The following is an 18,447-nucleotide window of genomic DNA, read 5'->3' as shown; positions in this document are numbered from 1 at the left end:
AACTCACACCAAACCTTTCTAGAGTTCTGCAATGTCTGGGTAAGAGTTGGGTATTTCCTGTCTGTGCCCCAGACAAGCAGTGGAAATGCTAAAATACCATAAGCGAGATTCTTATGATATTTCTGCACATAACTAAAGGGGCAAATTAATTCCTGGTGTAACTCTATTGAAATCATCTGGGAGAGGAATGAGAAAAGAAGCTGCAAAATCCATTGCTCTGTATTGGTGCCACATTATATTGCGCCTTTCCTCAGTTGAGACACCGGATTATACCGAGATAAAAGATGATCAGATAAAGAGCGTCTGAACTGTTGGATGCTTATTTAAACAAATAAGACTTTTTGAGATTTGCAATTGACCATCACTAGGCATTAGGGGCCTTATTTTCGGAGATGCTAAGAACCCTGAACTCCAGTCAAAATCAATGAGATCTGCAGGCGTGTAGCACTTCTGAAGATCAACCAGTTCCAATCCTGTGGATTCCATCTGAAGCCTCAGTATTATTTCTGCCTCTTCTTGGCATGTGGACTCTTTTTGGCATCTCTGAAAAGCCAAGAAAGGAGCACATTCTTGATGGGGCACATACTGGGATTCTCCCAAGGTAACGCAGCAGAATTATTAGCAATTAATCCCTTTGCTCATTTAATTTGTTCTTTATCATATCATATATTTAATTTATGTTCAGTATCATATTGTGAGTGAGAAATAGACTCAGAGACATGCAGCCCCATCAAATTAGCTCCTTGCAATAGGTTATAGATCAAAACATCAATGAGATGTAAGATTAGTTAATATGCCATAAGCAGCTAAATGAAGTTTTGCATTGAAATGTGTGATTTGCTGCACCTTCAACAAGGAGATAATTGCTTTTCTAATTATAATTGGACACAGCGTACAAACTTGGTGACCCAGCTGAGCTTAAAAACTGGCATTATATTTATCTATCTTTGCATGTTTAATTAGGAAGGGGAGAGAAAAAACCATCAAGGAGTCAAGTGGCACATGGAGGAGTTGTTTTGCCGAGTCAAAATGAGTGTGGCGTAGACTTTATTCAGCTGGTTTTGCCTGAGCAAAAAGCTGGTGGCAACTAGGGACTTCTCCAAATAGGCAGCATCAGGTGGCTGCTCCATCCAATTGATTATTAATATGACTGCTGTTTGCTTTGTTTCATGAGAGGGCTTATGTTTTGCTGCAGTTATTCCTTAATTAGAACTTCATGTGTATGCATTTCCATGCAAGCTCATTGTCATCCAAGCAGTATTTTATATTCCCTGCAGTAAAGTGAGCTTGTAGGGAGGAGAACAGAGAGTTGATGGCCATGGATGTGGATCAGCTGGGAAATGGCATTGTCATTTGTGGTCCCTTGTGTTACATGATAGAATTACCTGTGGGTCAGGTATCAATAAGAGAGAGGCTGAAAGGGGCCAAGTTGATCTGTGGCATGTAAGGAGGCACATCTCTCCGTCTTCCTTTACTTACCAAATGCCAACACAGACTGTTGGCAAATTCCCAAGCTCCTACTTTCAGTTGTGCAAATAGGTGATAAGGGCATAGACAGCCTCTTTCCTTGCCCGCAGTGCAGTAGCAGGGCAAGAATTCACTCCAGAGGCTAAAGTCCTCCCTCGTTTACACCAGTGCAAATCCACTGGCAGCCTGTGGGGACGCATTGGTGTAAGCGTGGGAAGAATTTGTCCCTAGCTTTAAAAAGTGTTATAATCCAGTGAATGCTTCACAGCCACAATAGGCCTGGTCTGTTGGTCTGGAGAAACAGCCAGGCCTCTCATCTCTCTGGGCATGTCTACATACAGCTGCAAGCAAGCCTGCCAAGATAGGTTCGTACTGGTGAGGATTGAGCTAGTGTGCTCTAGGCTTGAGAGCCCAAGCCGGAATGTCAACCCTGCTATTTTTAGCATGCTAGCCCCAGTTCCCCCAGCACAAGTCTGTCTACCCAGGTTGGGAGGCTCACAGCTGCAGTGTAGACGTACCCTCTGCGAATACTATGATGTGCATCTTTTTTAAAAGAAGCAGTGAGGTGCATGCCGCCAGGCATTTCTCTCTCATTACCCTGCCCTGTGCTGCCCAGGATGGCTCTGGGAATCAAAGTACAGCTGCCTGGCACCACTTTCCTTCATGGCCTCCAGTTAATAACAGCAGGTTTTTCTGTATATTTTTAGAAGATTTATAACGTAGGAGAATGTAAACACAACAGCTATTAGCAAGATTTCCAAATGCACTGGTCCCATACCCTAGAGCCAGATTACCCTGCTCCCCCAGAAGATTAGTCCATCACTTCATGCTTTTGGCACAATGACCAGAACCCCTGATCCCTGCAGGATATAGTTCTTTTAGGCTCTGAAGTACCATGAGTTGATTACCATTAACGTAGCTTGTACAACTGGAACTTTCAGTGGCATTCACAACGTTTTCTAGCCACAGTATTTTACACGATTCCTTCCTGGGGAAGTACATTCTCCAGGGTTAGTGCTCAAACCGAGTGGTGTGAGTGCTAGTGCTTCGTGCTCTAACGTCAGAGCTCCCACACTGTTCTCTTGCTGGCAATCTGTGGTAAAATGGCTCCTCCTCCTTTCTTGCCAGCTCCCCTCCCCACCCTCGCTCACTTGCTCATTTTCGGGGCGGGAGGGTTGGAGTGTGGGACGGGGTGAGGGCTCCGGCTGGGGGTGCAGGCTCTGGGGTGGGGCCAGGGATTTGGGATGCAGGAGGGGGCTCTAGGCTGGGGCAAAGGGTTGGGTGCAGGATGGGGTGAGGGGCTCCAGCTGGGGGTGCAGGCTCTAGGGTTGGCTGGGGATGCGGGGTTTAGGGTGCAGGAGGGGGCTCTGGGCTGTGGTAGAGGGTTGGGGTGCAGAAGGGAGTGAGGGCTCCAGCTGGGGATGCGGGCTCTGGGGTGGGGCCGGGGATGAGGGGTTTGGAGTGCAGGAGGGGGCTCCACGCTGGGGCCGAGAGGTTCAGAGTGCACGAGGGGCCTTAGGGCTGGGACAGAGATTGGGATGTGGGAGGAGGTGTGGGCTCCAGGCAGTGCTGACCTCAGGCGGCGCCGGCATTTCATGGGGACAAAGGAAGTCCACACAGCTCCCGGGAAGTGGCAGCATTTTCTCCAGCTCCTTGGCAGAGGGTTGGCCAGGGGGCTATGCGTGCTGCCCCTCCCTGCAGGCACTTCCCCCGCAGCTCTCATTGGCCACAGTTCCAGGCCAATGAGATCTGTGGAACCGGCGCTTAGGATGGTGCCTACGGGTGGGGGCAGTGCACAGAGCCCACCATCTGCCACTCCACCTAGGAGCTGGAGGACATGCCGCCACTTCCAGGAACCACATGGAGCCAGGCAGGGAACCTGCCTTAGCCCCCTGGGGCCAACTGGAATTTTAGCAGCTCGGTCAGCACAGCTGACCGGAGCTGCCAGGGTCCCTTTTCGACCCAGTCCCTTTTCGATCGGGTGTTCTGGCAATTTTCTTCTGCTTAGTAAAGTTTCAAAGCTGCATTAAGTCAATGTTCAGCTGTAAACTTTTGAAAGAAGAACCATACCGTTTTGTTCAGTTATGAACGTTTCAGAGTTATGAACAACCTCCATTCCTGAGGTGTTCGTAACTCTGAGGTTCTACTGTATCCATAAACCTAACAGTGAAGTTTTCCATATCCCATTACCTGAGCCGTCTAGTCCATCTTCAGCTGTGAGGCTTTTTTTAATAAAAGTTCACCTCCGTGTAGTAGTTAAAGCAAAGTTGTAACATTCTCAAAAACAGCTAGAATTTATATCGCTTCGACAGCACACTCTGTATAGATTTTAGTACTCAAGCAGTGAGCTGGACATATGTGCAATTAAGGAAGTGTTTCCACAGCAGGAAAACAAATCCCCCTTATTGGCAATAGAAGCAGAAATAACGACAACTGAATAAAATGTCACTGTGGTTTGTGCTTGCTGTCTTATTCCTGGTATGTGTTTTGTAGTCGCTCATAGTTGTAATTTCAGCCTCTTTGGAGACCACCTTTAAAAAAAAAAAAGTGTAGAAATCCATTTCCTGTCACTAGCACACAAAGAACAGCATCCTATTTAGTGGGCAGTTGGTAGGATGAAAGCATGGATTTGAAACCAAATCCAAACATTAAATATCAGTAGTCTTCAAAGAGGCATTGAACTCTCAAGATAACTAGAATACTTGTTAGCTCAGTGACTCCTCAGAAATCTCTGAGGGTCTGAGTTTCTCACTTGGATGTCTCATGCTCGGTACAGACTGGTAGTTTATTTCACCAGTGTATATATATTTTTTATTTTAATCAGCAGACCTACGCTTGTGATTAATGTCTTTATGGTGCAAGCTAAGTCTCTCTATGGTCCGACTGTTGTAGTAACTCATGTGTACCCTACTTTCCCAGACCAAAGGTTCTGGTAAGGGTGCCTAGAGCTGTGATTAAAATATGAGCGTTGGAAGAAATGCAAGTTCAGTAGAGATACTGTTCAGGAGAGCAATATAATTTTATTCTGTCTCTATGACTGCATAATAAGGGAGCCCAGATACTAGCAAGAAATTGCACGGTTCAGGCAGTAGGTTGGAAAATGTTCGGTAGTTCCTGTTAGGTGCTGAGCAGCCAGCAATCCAGTGGTGCCAAATCCTCTGGGTCTGATTCTGTTTTTAGTCAAGCAAATCTCTCGTTGAAGTCAAGAGGCCAAATCTTGCAGTCCTTGAATTTTGTTCCTGGAAATCAATGAGTTTTGCTTAAGTAAGAACTAAATTAATGACATCAAGATTGGGGCTAATGTCTTCAGTGACGTTTGTGGGGGGCTGAGCACCTGACAGGATCCGACCCAGTGCAGACTTAAAAAATAAAATAAAATGCTGTTTCAGCTGCCACAATCACAAGAGAGAGAATTGTGAGGAACAATCCTGCATTGGCAAGGGCAGAGGATCTAGTCTAGACGACCGTATGTGCCTTTTCCATCTCTTATCTTCTGTCGTGAAGCTTCCACCTCCAGCAGTTTCTAAACCAGTCAAAAAAGCTTCCCAAGGGGTTTCAGCCTCTCGATCATGCTAGTAGCTTGGCATGGCTGAGTTTGTATCAGTAATTGGCTCCTGTAATAGCTTTTCCCATTTATATAATCACGTTTGATTAATGTACTCTCTCCTCTTGTAGTCTGCACTGAAATCTTGCGCTACTTCATATGCTCTCATTTCCATGTGTGTTGCATTATTTTAGTCCGCTGCTCAAAACATCCTGATTCGAGCACCGAGATATAGCCGTCGTGATTATTGTGGGTTTTTCTTGCTGATGGTCTCACATATCATGTTGGGTGGCATGTGGCAGATTCCCTCTGTTAATTAGAACAAATGTGCCAATTATGTTAATATATCTCCCGATACCAATCAGTGAATAATTAGAGACAACGCATCTGTCTCTCACCAGGGAGTAGAATGAGAAAGAATAAGCTGCAAGGTGCGTTGCTTCGGATTGTGTGTTTCCTCAGCCAGTCACTGTGACAGCATGGTGTCATGACAGGTTTGGAAGCAACACAGTGCACACAGATAAAATAGAGTTGGTGGCAGTCATGGTGCTCACTGGTCTGAAAATTAAATCCAAAGAACATAAGGAGTCATAGTCAAAATCAGGAGACCTTTACATGTTCTTTGTACCACAGCACTTCTTTCAGCATTTCTTATTATTATCTAACATTTTATCTTACTTTAGCACCTAGAGGCCTCAGACAGGCCAGGTTCTTGTTGTACTACGCACTGTACAAACATACAGTAAATGACAGTATTTGCCCCAAGGAGCTTACAAACTCAGAGTGAATTGTCGTGGATTTCACAGTTTCCTTTCCTTTGTAAGGGAAGGCTAATGTGGAAGAATATTGAGTGTTATATCACTGACATTTTCCATTGATATTCTCTCCACATGGGAAAACTTCTACTGTTCATGATGGTTATGTCCCAAATTGAAGGATTTCTGGTTTGATGAAAGAAAATTGAAGTCAAACTTATTTCACTGATTGATTGATTGATTGATTGATTGATTGATTGATTGATTTCAGTGATACTTACACACATATTTTTATGTTATTTTTATATGAGGTTTTGGTTCACACACATATTTAGTTACTAATGGCCTAATTTTATTTATATATAAAAATACTCAAATGTTTATTATTAATAGTGCTAGAGACATTCTCTAATTTACTGAATTTTTAAGACAGAAACCTATTTAGAGTCCTTGTGACTTCTGCCAGTAAATGTACTTCATCAGCAGAGTTGCAAAACAAATACTCACTTTAGAAATCTGGTTCAGGAGAATAAAATTAGAGAAATTTGGATGACTTTCTGCATATATTAGGTTAACAACCTAACGCCTTGAAGAAAGATGGATGGAATGATATGATTTACAAATCAAATAATCGATAAAACCTGTATAATGACAGTATGAATAATTGCTGTCACCTATAAATTATACTGTCTCAACTCTGCTCTATTCTCTTACCTCGCATATTTGGCAGTTGCTCAATTACTGCTTACAAGAGAACATAAGCTGTGTTCTCATAAAGTCTGTTTACCACTGATGATGACACACACGCACACACACCTGATTTTTAGAGGTGCTGAACACAGGAGTCAGTGGCAGCTGCTCAGCAACTCTGGAAACATTAGGCCATTAGTAAGTAAAAATGTGTGGTAACCAAAACCTTATTTAGATGTTATAAGCAGTTTTTAATTAGTTAACATTTGTACGTGGTGTTGAACAAGAAAACACAAGATGTGCTTATTATTATTGGAATCATGTGCTTTTTGGCTTTCACATTACTTGTTGCTGATTACTAAAATGTGTGTGTAAACATAACGTATACCTCCTGTCTAACCAGCCATCCTCTGATCATTTCCTTCAGTGATGATGATAATCTGGTGTTGGTGACATGATACTTCACGCCCATTGATGTAATGTTGATGTCACAAATAGTGGATTGTAGCTTCCCATAATGAATAAGGCACGAAGATTAGAAAGGACACTGTGTTTAGACACACACAAGTTAATCAGCAGTGATGCTGCAACAGGGACATGACAGCTGAGGCTTTTGGTAAACTATATTTTTCAGACTTTGACTGAGTGTAACAGAGACTAAGAAATCCTTTCTGCTTTGCACATGACGTGTTATACTTGGAGTAAATTTTTCTGGGGCATTATGTGAAGAGGGTTTTTTCCTTTGAGGGATTTGGGGAAGAGCCAGAGGCTGTGTACAGAACCAGACAGAGAGACCTTTGGTTTGTTCTGGTATAGCAGTCCTAGTCTCATATGATCTTATGTTTTGCAGCAACGAAAGGGGATTTATCTCTGACACTCTGATTTAGTCGAATCAGAATTGTCTCATCAGAGGTCGAGACTGAATAAAGATATGTACAGTTTTGCGAGCAGCTGTAAGACTCCCCTACGTTTATTTATGTAATTAATCACACTTTTGGTATTGGGGGAGGGATGCTTTCATGACCAGGCAAATTGATCTGTACATGAAAACCAAAACTATTCTGTAATGAATCTAGGCCATCATTTTGGCCCAGTTCTGTTCCCACAGAAATCAATGGGAATTTTGCCATTGACTTCAGTCAGAGCACAAGCAGGTCCTCAGTATGCAGACCACAGAAAGAGGAGCAATAAGTGATTCATTTTTTTAACATAGGTAGCATTTTGTAGAATCTCAGCTTTGCAGTCCTGTATTGGTATCACAGAAATACGTTTTAAAAAAGCAGAAAGACCACACTTGTCTGTGTGGGATACAAAGAGTAAACTGATGTCTAAAAGGAGGAGTGCGGAGAAGTGAGCTTTGGGCTTGTTTCTCAATCTAGATGTATGCAGCCTTGACCTGTGGGTGATGCAGGGAACAAACATTGCCACTGACTGAATGGGAAGCTGTCCGTCTTGATTATACTTGATTCCTGTGAGGACTCAATTTGGCTGAACACCAAGGAAGAAACGGGGGGGGGGGGGGGGGGGAGGGGAAGGAACAATTTCAGGCTTCTTGCCAAGGAAATGCAGATTATTGAGAAAAGCTTAGATCTTCCATGGAAAATAAAACGTGAATGCTTTTGTGACAGAATGGTTTCCAAACTGTTGTGCGTACGCACGCGCGCACTCTCTCTCTCTCTCTCCCCCATTTCTCCAGCACTTTTTGCACCACCAGTTTTTTTAAATGCTCTGGAAGATTGGCTCTTTAAATCAAGCCCACGGCAGGATAGGGTCTTTGTTTGCATTACTGGGTCTTCCTTTGGAAACAAATGAAGAGAAGGCAATCGAACACATTCAAACTAACAGCCTTGCAATTGGGTTGTGTATCTCTAGCTCTTGTTAATAAACCTGTTCCTTACAAACCAGTGTGCTGTTTTCTAAAATGTTGACTTGAGACAGATTGAGAGGGGTCTCGATGGAGTTGATTCGTCTTTTGATTGAAAGACCATACCCAAAGTCTGTTACTCTGCACCATTGCAGCTGGGGGGCTAAGATTCTTCATACTTACTGCGATGACATTACAGTACCCCTGCTTGTACTGTGTAATATATGGGACTAGGACAATTATAATAATTTAAGGGAAAGTTTCAAGCAAAATAGAATATATATATATATACACACACACACACACACACTTTTCTAAGGCCATTGCTATATCCATTTTCCATCTTGAAGACTTGTGGGCCATTTAACTTCCCTATTGATAGTGAAATTACAATTATTTAATTAGAGGGCACTGTATAAGAGGGTCCAGTGATTTCGGTCTCAGCCCCAAACAGCTTATGATGTAATATTCAGACTGGAACAGGCTGAAAAAACTAAGTATATTTCATAACATTGTTTAAAAGCAATGAAAAAATTTCATTTTGTTTGAAATTTTCCATGACCATTGATTTTATTTATTTATACATACCACATTTTTATTTAGGTTTGGTGGGGGGGAAATAACTCTCACTTTTTACACAGACATTCAGAAAAAGGGAAAAAAAGGATAGGGGATTTAAAAAGTGATAGTGTTTTATTCCCCCACTGAAAAAAATTCAATATATTTCACTGAAAATGAAAAATTACAACCAATAGGGAAAAGTTCCATACAGTTTTCACTTTTCATTGAAAAGAAGATTTAGACAGAAAATTTTCAACCAACTCTAACCCAGACGATTTTTTTACAAAGTACAAATTAGATTGTGAAGAATGGTCTGGATTCCTTGCCAAACAGTCAAGGTGCCATTGTTGGTGCAGAGATAAGCACGGAAGATTTGCAAAAGAACTAGCTTTGAAGAAGGCTTTTGAAAGAGGGAGTGTGAGGCTATTTCAAGAGTATAGGTTGGTGTAAAAGGAGGTTTAAATGGGAAAGTGGAAAAACAGAAAAGAGAGCAGGTTTCAGAGTAGCAGCCGTGTTAGTCTGTATCCGCAAAAAGAAAAGGAGGACTTGTGGCACCTTAGAGACTAACCAATTTATTTAAGCTTAAGCTTTCTTGAGCTACAGCTCACTTCATCGGATGCAGTTAGAGGACAGGTGAGGAATGTAAAAAGGAGAGAAGATGTAGCAAAAGTGAAGATGGAGTTGTAAGAGAGACAGCAGTTAGAGAGCCTTGGAAGTTTTGAACCTTATGTGGAGGCAAGAAGAAGTCAGTGAATGACAATATGACATGGTCTGACTGGCGGAAGAAGTGTGTCTTATGTATGGAAAAATGAAAAATTGCTAAATGGGAATAGATCAGGTGAACTTTATTAATTAAATTACATTTTTTGAATAATAAAATGTATAAAACTCTAAATACTAAACAATGACATATATTATCTGAGTGTGTGGACACACCCATGTACATATTTAATCACTTTATTTTTATTCAACCAGAATAAAACAAGGCAGTGGAAAACTTGCAACTCTAAAGTGAGTTGTGATCTGAACCTATTTGCTGGAAGTGTTTATATAAATAACAATATATTTAAAGCAACTTTTCACCAAGAAATCTGGAGGTTGAGGAGGAGTGCACTGTCTCTCTCTCTCTCTCTCTCAGTCATTTCAGGTAGATACAATCAAATTATTCATAGTTAGAGGCCTTAGTCAGGGGCCTGCAGGTGCAGTGGCATATTTGCACAGGAGCATAAGAACTACAGCAGCTCTCCATTAAGTTTCTCCCGACTTTCTCTGCTCTCCTATTTGATGGTGTGGAATATCCATGGGAAGGCAGGTTGGCCTGCCCCTCCCATCACACACACTGAATAGTGAGAGTTTTAGTATATGTTAGACTCTACACATATCTTCCGACTAAACCGAAATTTATGGGGGGGGTTTTATATCCCATTCCAAAGGTTTTACCATCCCTCTGCACTACTGGGTTCATAACCTGAAAAGAGGGTGGATACTCCTGCCCTCCCCAAAGGGTTCAACCAGCTTTAAATTCTGCCTGGGATTGTAGAAGAGGCCTGCTGGCAGAGGCACCTTGGAGATTAGCTTAATCAGGTTTCCTGTTGGACCCACTCGCCGTACACCCTAGGGTGACCAGACAGCAAGTGTGAAAAATCGGGATGGGGGTGGAGGGTAATAGGAGCCTACATAAGAAAAAAACCCAAAAATCAGGAGTGTCCCTATAAAATCGGGACATCTGGTCACTCTAATACACCCTCCCACTTTGTCATTTGTGTTATCCCCTGGTTTTTCTATCGGTGAGCCTCACTCCATTCAGACTTTGCCCCAGTCTTGGTTCCACAGATTGAACCTAGAATTTATCCCTCTCTTCTATTTGCAAAAGATTTGCAAACGAAATTGTCGATATTTACACACGTATATTTGCTACTAGTGACTGTTAGACAGTTTAAATGAATGAAAATAGCTTATGGCTTGTTGGTGACTGGTCCACTTTCACCACATGCTGTTTGTGGTGATTGGCCACATAAATCACATGGTATTGCCTTTGTCTATGACTAGATGGCTAAAGCTTTCTAATATTGAGAATAACAATTGATGAACAGCATATATGGTTGTTTGCATCTGAATAGGCATGTTCAGCTGAATCTGGGTATTCACATAAAAAACCCAAAGATACCTCTAACATTAGTGAAGCCAAAAACCTTCTTGTGCAGATATTTGCACTCATTGAATAGAAAAGTGAATGAAGGTGGTCAAGCTGAACAGGCAATCAGAATTCAAACATATGCACAAACACTCTGTTTTGCGGTATTTGACCAGCTCTACGCAGGAATGAATTGAGCCCCATGTGACTAAAACTAGGAGGGGCCCTAATAACTCTCACCACTGGTCACAGTGGTCTGTATGGCTATCATATGGAGGAGGGCTCTTTGTTGGTTTCCAGTCTTGTTGATGGTTGGGCAGTTGTTCAAATACCTTTGGAAAAGTAGTGGTCTGTCAGTACAAATCAGGCCTGTCTTGGCAGTTAGCACCTTTTAGTTCCAATGGGTTGATTTTTGTTTTTGTTTTTCTTCCTTTAATTAAATTCTGGGCACAAGCTGAAGTGATCTAGTGATGTGAAGGCACTGCTTTGATCCATCCAGGGCCCCCGTCCCTTCCTCTAAAGCACTCTTAGTTCAAATGAAAACAAGCCACTGAATGTTCAGCCAGTTTATGCTAGAGTGGCTCACAGCCGTCAGCTGTAGGATAATGGAGTGTTTCTTTAGCAGTAAAAGGAATGTTGTCTGGATAAAAATCACATTTACAAATATTTTTCTGTGTAACCAATGAAATCATATGTTGTTAACACAGAAATATTTTTTGAAAATATACTTTACATAAAGAAGGAGAAAAATAAGCAATTTTCTATTCTTCAGTATTCCTCAGTCCCCTGGTAACTGTCCCTCTTCTGATCACTATAAAGAGAAAATAGATAAATTTCCTCACATTTGGGGTGTTTGATTATCATTATTTTTATTTTTTTTAGCTTGGAAAAGAGGAGACTAAGGGGGGATATGATACAGGTATATAAAATCATGAGTGGTATGGAGAAAGTGAATAAGGAAAAGTTATTTACTTGTTCCCATAATATAAGAACTAGGGGCCACCAAATGAAATTAATGGGTAGCAGTTTTAAAACAAATAAAAGAAAGTTCTGCTTCACTCAGCGCACAGTCAACTTGTGGAACTCCTTGCCTGAGGAGGTTGTCAAGGCTAGGACTATAACGGGGTTTAAAAGAGAACTGGATAAATTCATTAAGGTTAAGTCCATTAATGGCTATTAGCCGGGATGGGTAAGGAATAGTGTCCCTAGCCTCTGTTTGTCAGAGGGTGAAGATAGATGGCAGGAGAGAGATCACTAGATCATTACCTGTTAGGTTCATTCCCTCTGGGGGATGAACCTGGCATTGGCCACTGTCGGTAGACCAGATACTGGGCTGGATGGACCTTTGGTGTGATTCAGTATGGCCATTCTTATGTTCTTATTACAGTTTCACCCATGAACCACAACTGAGCTCCAAGCCCCATTGTGCTAGACACTCTTCAGGCACAGACAAGACTACCCCTGCCCCCAAAAGCTTACAATCTAAACAGATAAGACAGAGAAAAGGGTTTAGCTAAACAAATAAATACATTAGGGTGCTCGCTAGTGCACCAGTGGGAGATATTTTCCCTTACATCCCCAATTTTAGACAAGGTTTTAAAGAAAAGTCAACATCTATGTCCCTCACACTGTCCATCAGATATTGAAATTCTGCATTAACTATTTGGTTATATACAACAGGGGCAGCCTTTGAAAAAAAAGCATTGAACATTTTGATGGCAGAAGAAGCTATGAGATGGGGGAAGAAATGAACGCTGTACTCCATGATGGCTACCTTCTCATTTCAGTGCAATCTGATATTGGCAGAATAGGCAATATTCAGCAGATGAGTCCTTCACAGTGTACTTTGGTTTACAGCAGTTTCTGGCAGGAGCAAAGTAATCGAATATTGCACACATCTAGAGGTTAAAGCCTCTGCGGATTGGCATGGTGATGACTGATAACCTTACTGTGTCTCTGGTAAACTTTTAGGTGGAGTGGTTGAAAAATGAAGAGGTGATTGATCCCGTTGAAGATCGGAATTTTTACATCACCATCGATCACAACCTGATCATCAAGCAGGCACGTCTTTCTGACACAGCTAATTACACCTGTGTCGCCAAAAACATCGTCGCCAAGAGGAAAAGCACTACTGCCACTGTAATTGTCTATGGTAAGTGAGGCACTGTCCTTCTGCACATTGATCAAAGTGCAGCCTCTAGGGCAGAAGTGGTCTGGGTAGTTCTGTGATGCAGCTGCCACCATCTTTGGTGCAGATTCAGAAGTGAGGTCAGTGGAAACTACAAGTTCCCAATTGTAATGCACTATCTTAATTAGCATGGCCAGGCTGCCAATGTGGCCCTTATCCAGATGAAGTGTGATGGCCCTGTCTTCTCATTGCCTTACTCTACATCCACGTTCCCCTCTGCCCCCATAAAATAGCCTAAGCTGAAAGCTAGGTCTGCCTCCTGTGAAGTTATTGCTCTTAGAATCATAGAATATCAGGGTTGGAAGGGACCTCAGGAGGTCATCTAGTCCAACCCCCTGCTCAAAGCTGGACCAATGCCCAATTAAATCATCCCGGCCAGGGCTTTGTCAAGCCTGACCTTAAAAATATCTGAGGAAGGAGATTTCACCACCTCCCCAGGTAACGCATTCCAGTGTTTCACCACCCTCCTAGGGAAAAAGGTTTTCCTAATGTCCAATCTAAACCTCCCCCACTGCAACTTGAGACCATTACTCCTCGTTCTGTCATCTGCTACCACTGAGAACAGTCTAGATCCATCCTCTTTGGAACCCCCTTTCAGGTAGTTGAAAGCAGCTATCAAATACCCCCTCGTTCTTCTCTTCCGCAGACTAAACAATCCCAGTTCCCTCAGCCTCTCCTCATAAGTCATGTGTTCCAGTCCCCTAATCATTTTTGTTGCCCTCCGCTGGATGTTTTCCAATTTTTCCCCCTCCTTCTCGTAGTGTGGGGCCCAAAACTGGACACAGTACTCCAGATGAGGCCTCACCAATGTCGAATAGAGGGGGACGATCACGTCCCTTGATCTGCTCGCTATGCCCCTACTTATACATCCCAAAATGCCATTGGCCTTCTTGGCAACAAGGGCACGCTGCTGACTCATATCCAGCTTGTCGTCCACTGTAACCCCTAGGTCCTTTTCTGCAGAACTGCTGCCGCGCCTTTCGGTCCCTAGTCTGTAGCGGTGCATGGGGTTCTTCCGTCCTAAGTGCAGGACTCTGCACTTGTCCTTGTTGAACCTCATCAGATTTCTTTTGGCCCAGTCCTCCAATTTGTCTAGGGCCCTCTGTATCCTATTCCTACCCTCCAGCGTATCTACCTCTCCTCCCAGTTTAGTGTCATTTGCAAACTTGCTGAGGGTGCAATCCACACCATCCTCCAGATCATTTATGAAGATATTGAACAAAACCGGCCCGAGGACCGACCCTTGGGGCACTCCACTTGATACCGGCTGCCAACTAGACATGGAGCCATTGATCACTACCCGTTGAGCCCGACAATCTAGCCAACTTTCTATCCACCTTATAGTCCATTCATCCAGCCCACGCTTCTTGAACTTGCTGGCAAGAATACTGTGGGAGACCATGTCAAAAGCTTTGCTAAAGTCAAGGAACAACACATCCGCTGCTTTCCCCTCATCCATAGAGCCAGTTATCTCATCTTGGTATATTTGAGGCAGAATGTATCCATAAGGACAGAAGCTGCTCTAATGATACATCAGCTGATTGTCCTGTTGTTTATTACAATCAATTTAATTACAGGACAGACAAGTGAAAAAAAAATCCCTATGATTACCCTGAGCATTCACTTCATAGCCAGGGTAGCAGTTATGCTTAATTGTAAGCAGTTGCATCCCTAAAGTTACAATGAGGGCTTTTTAGTTCAGTTCTATAGCAAACTAGCTGAATAGAGTTGATTAGCTGCATTTGTGAGGCAGAGGAGGGACACGGCATAAGCATTCTGTGTTGTGATTGTGGTGAATACTTTAATGTGTAGACCTGGGACAAATTTCACCATACACAAATTTTTCCAACACACAGAATTAGACTCTCTAAAAGCATAATTTAAGCTGTAGCTGAAACATTTACTGAGAGTGGGCCATGCAGGTGGGGGCAGAATTGGGAGACCTGCGTTGGGGAGCAGCCATCACCCGTGTTCTCACTCTAGGGTGACCAGATAGCAAGTGTGAAAAATCGGCACTTGGGGTAGGAGGTAATAGGCGCCTATATAAGACAAATCTCCAAATGTCGGGACTGTTCCTATAAAATCGGGACATCTGGTCACCCTATCTCACTCCCAGGGATATTTTAGTCCTGTGGTGTGACTGGGAATACTACAAAATTAAGGGATTAGGAAAATTGAGCAGTTTAAATGCTTGTCAGTATGGCTACACAGTATGGAGCAGTACTGATGGTCCCTGTCCGTCTTGTTCTCCATTTGTGTCACGTATCAAGGTTCATAACAGAAAGGGTAAACAGTAACCATCTTCCTAAAATCATGGGTGAACAGTATAACTGGTGAGTTCATTCTGAGCAGCCCAACAGGCTGAGTACCTGTCATATGGACTCTTCATCTTCTGTCGGCAAGGCTCTCATCGGGGCTGCTGAACGAGGGATACCCTTGTCTTAGCATTCAGTGAACCATTGCTGTGAAGAGAGGAAAGTAACGTGTTAAATTTCTGATAGACCACATCGGAAAAGAGAGGAGCATAGATGACGGATACATCTGAATGCTAGTTATCATACAGTCACTATCCTCTCTGTATTATCTTGCTGTGGAATAGTATGCAGCTTTCAGGATGCATATATTTTGGCTTACAAAGTTCAAGATGCACGGTTTGATCTTACAGTGATTGCAATTATAGAAAGATAAATCAATGCTCATTGCTGCTATATGAAGCTATATGAATGCTCATTGGGTCTATATGAAGAGGAGGGCCATTTTAAATCCACAGTAGCCGTAGTACTGGAAACTGAAAGGACTTTTCATTCAATGGTATTTCTTGGACTTTGACAAAGACAGTGGCTAAAAAAGGGGGGTTTGTGTTTATTGAATGCTCTTTGTCACCTGTCACCTTTCAGTCAATGGCGGCTGGTCTACCTGGACTGAATGGTCAGTGTGTAACGGTCGCTGTGGAAGAGGCTATCAGAAGCGTACAAGGACCTGCACCAACCCTGCCCCACTCAATGGTGGTGCCTTCTGTGAGGGCCAAAGTGTCCAAAAAATAACTTGCACCACTCTGTGTCCAGGTACAGTATGAAAGACCCACAGCCCAAGATGTGATTATCTAGTTTTTTCCAACATCAAGTATTTTAGGAAGTAACTATTAATCACAAACACTCCTTTTATTTTACTGGTAAATCCAGCATTTCAGTGAATGAATACTAAATTGTGTTACATAAGTAGATAAAACATTGTGCACAGAGTAGATCAAACCGCAGTGGATTAAATCCCACTATTTCACAAAGCTTGCACCATCATCTCAGTCCCTGTAATTCGGGGGATTTGAGTAACATTTACAGCTTCAAATCTTAAGAGCTAAAGCTTTTGATCTGTTGAACGCTGTGGAAATAAACTCGATTTAAGTACAGAACATTATTTTGACCAAACAGATTTGTAACATCCGTTTCTGTGCATACCAGTTTCTCAGTTTACACTGTAAAGATGAGCAGAGCATTTGAAACATCTGGATTATGGATGTTAAACTTGACCTAAGCATCTGCCTGTCAACAAAGACAAGAACATTCATGCCAAAAATATCCGTGCATTCACACATTAAAATAATTTTAAAATGCATCAAAAGCCAGAAAATTGAAACATGAAATGTACACTTTATCATTTAATTCAACACTGCTTAAGGGCTCTGGGTGGCTTTTAGAAGGACAAACTCTGCTATCCCTCACTCGTGTTGAGTTGGACTTTCCTATGCATTGAAATCAATGGCACTACTGTTGGAATCAGCACGGGTAAGGGGCATCAAAATCTGGCTCTTAGTGATGGGTGAAACTCAGAGAAATGGAAGTTCATTTCAAATTCTGGACGCTTAGCTGAGCCTCTTTAGTCCAAATATTTAGTAGATCCAGCTATTAAAGTCAGTACTTTTGGGCCCCAGCATTGGCCTAACTCTTCTCCCATTGAAATCAATGGGAGTTATCGTATTGACTTCAGTGGGAGCAGGGTCAGATTAATATTGAGCATTTGGCAAAATCCCATTTTAGTCCATTAATGTAGGTACCTAAATGTGGATGTGGGAGCCTACCTTCAGGCACTCGTTATTTTAAAATCTTGGCCATGATTTTTATTTTCACAGTCCGTTTAAATATATGACCAACTAGCTTATAAATACAAATTGTAGCACAGGTAATAAACTGCATGTGCAGAGTACATATTCTTGACAGTTTTGCGGATTATGCCTAGTAGCTCCTTTTTCAAATGAAATATTTGGGTGGCTTTAGTTATGTCTCTGAATATGAAAAGTGATGATCTCATAACACAGAATAATTTCTTGCCAAATTTAATCTTTTGTTGTATATAAGTGCCAAAACGCATACATTTCTGGGCTTTGGGCTTTTTTTCTTCTTAGACAATTTAGCCATGGAGAAACCTCCTTTTGTTTCCATTTCGAAAAGGAGAGGAGAAAAGAGAAGGAACGAGTACCTGGGGACACATTTCAATCCAGAATTAGTTCTTCTACCAAAGCTATAAATTCCACAAGACAACTGCTGACTGACTCTTTTCCTGAAGTCAGTTCTTTGTGACTCAGTGGCTTGTTACTGGGATAGAAAGCCTTAAACATCTCAATAAGCAGTTGGGATCCAGCCCAGACAAGCATTAACTGAAAGATGTAAGTTTCTAATGGGCACTTGGTGGCCCAAGTGGACTGAAGAGATGTCAAAATCACAAAAATCACCACTATAGTTAGCACTAAGTATTACCCTGGCTGGCAATCCAAACATGTATATCTAAGACCTTGGAGACTGAACTACCTCATTCCCCTTACAGTTAGTCCTTCTAGGGCTAACTTGAGGCAAATTAGCAGGGCTGTGTGGGGAAGCTTTTATTTCTATGAGCTATGCTGTAAAGATTTCGGGCCCTAGTTCTGTCAGTCTGGCACCTTTCACAAGGGCTAAATTCACAAAGGTCTTTTAAAAGCAACCATTTTCTGTGCTTCTCTCTATATTTGCATCTCTCTCTTTCTGACCTTCCTAAGTCATGTCGCTTTTTTCTCACAGTGGATGGTAGATGGACAGCATGGAGTAAGTGGTCTACCTGTGGAACAGAGTGTACCCATTGGCGCAGGAGGGAATGCACAGCTCCAGCACCGAAGAACGGTGGGAAAGATTGTGAAGGTCTCGTTCTGCAGTCCAAGAACTGCACAGATGGGCTGTGTATGCAGAGTAAGTGGAAGTATATTAATGTGTTGTATTG

At 42.4% G+C, this 18,447-nt stretch overlaps 1 protein-coding gene across 20 annotated transcripts in view; it reads left to right on the top strand.

Moving 5' to 3' along the window:
• UNC5C (unc-5 netrin receptor C) overlaps positions 1–18,447 on the top strand; it is a 398,261-nt gene that overhangs the window by 264,695 nt on the left and 115,119 nt on the right. For all 20 annotated transcript variants that reach the window (XR_013635678.1, XR_013635677.1, XR_013635666.1 and 17 more), the window contains 3 exons: positions 12,987–13,167; positions 16,101–16,268; positions 18,252–18,416. Coding sequence is in view for 4 of the 20 variants with exons in the window: in XM_078852440.1 (XP_078708566.1) it covers positions 12,987–13,167; positions 16,101–16,268; positions 18,252–18,416 (514 nt within the window). In the remaining 16 variants the exon portion in view is untranslated. The remainder of the gene's footprint in view (positions 1–12,986; positions 13,168–16,100; positions 16,269–18,251; positions 18,417–18,447) is intronic.

Source organism: Lepidochelys kempii, chromosome 4 (assembly GCF_965140285.1).
Source record: "Lepidochelys kempii isolate rLepKem1 chromosome 4, rLepKem1.hap1, whole genome shotgun sequence".
In the NCBI taxonomy this organism is placed as follows: Eukaryota; Metazoa; Chordata; order Testudines; family Cheloniidae; genus Lepidochelys; species Lepidochelys kempii.
Note: the sequence above shows the minus strand (reverse complement) of the source record. Positions and strands in the feature narration are given on the sequence as shown.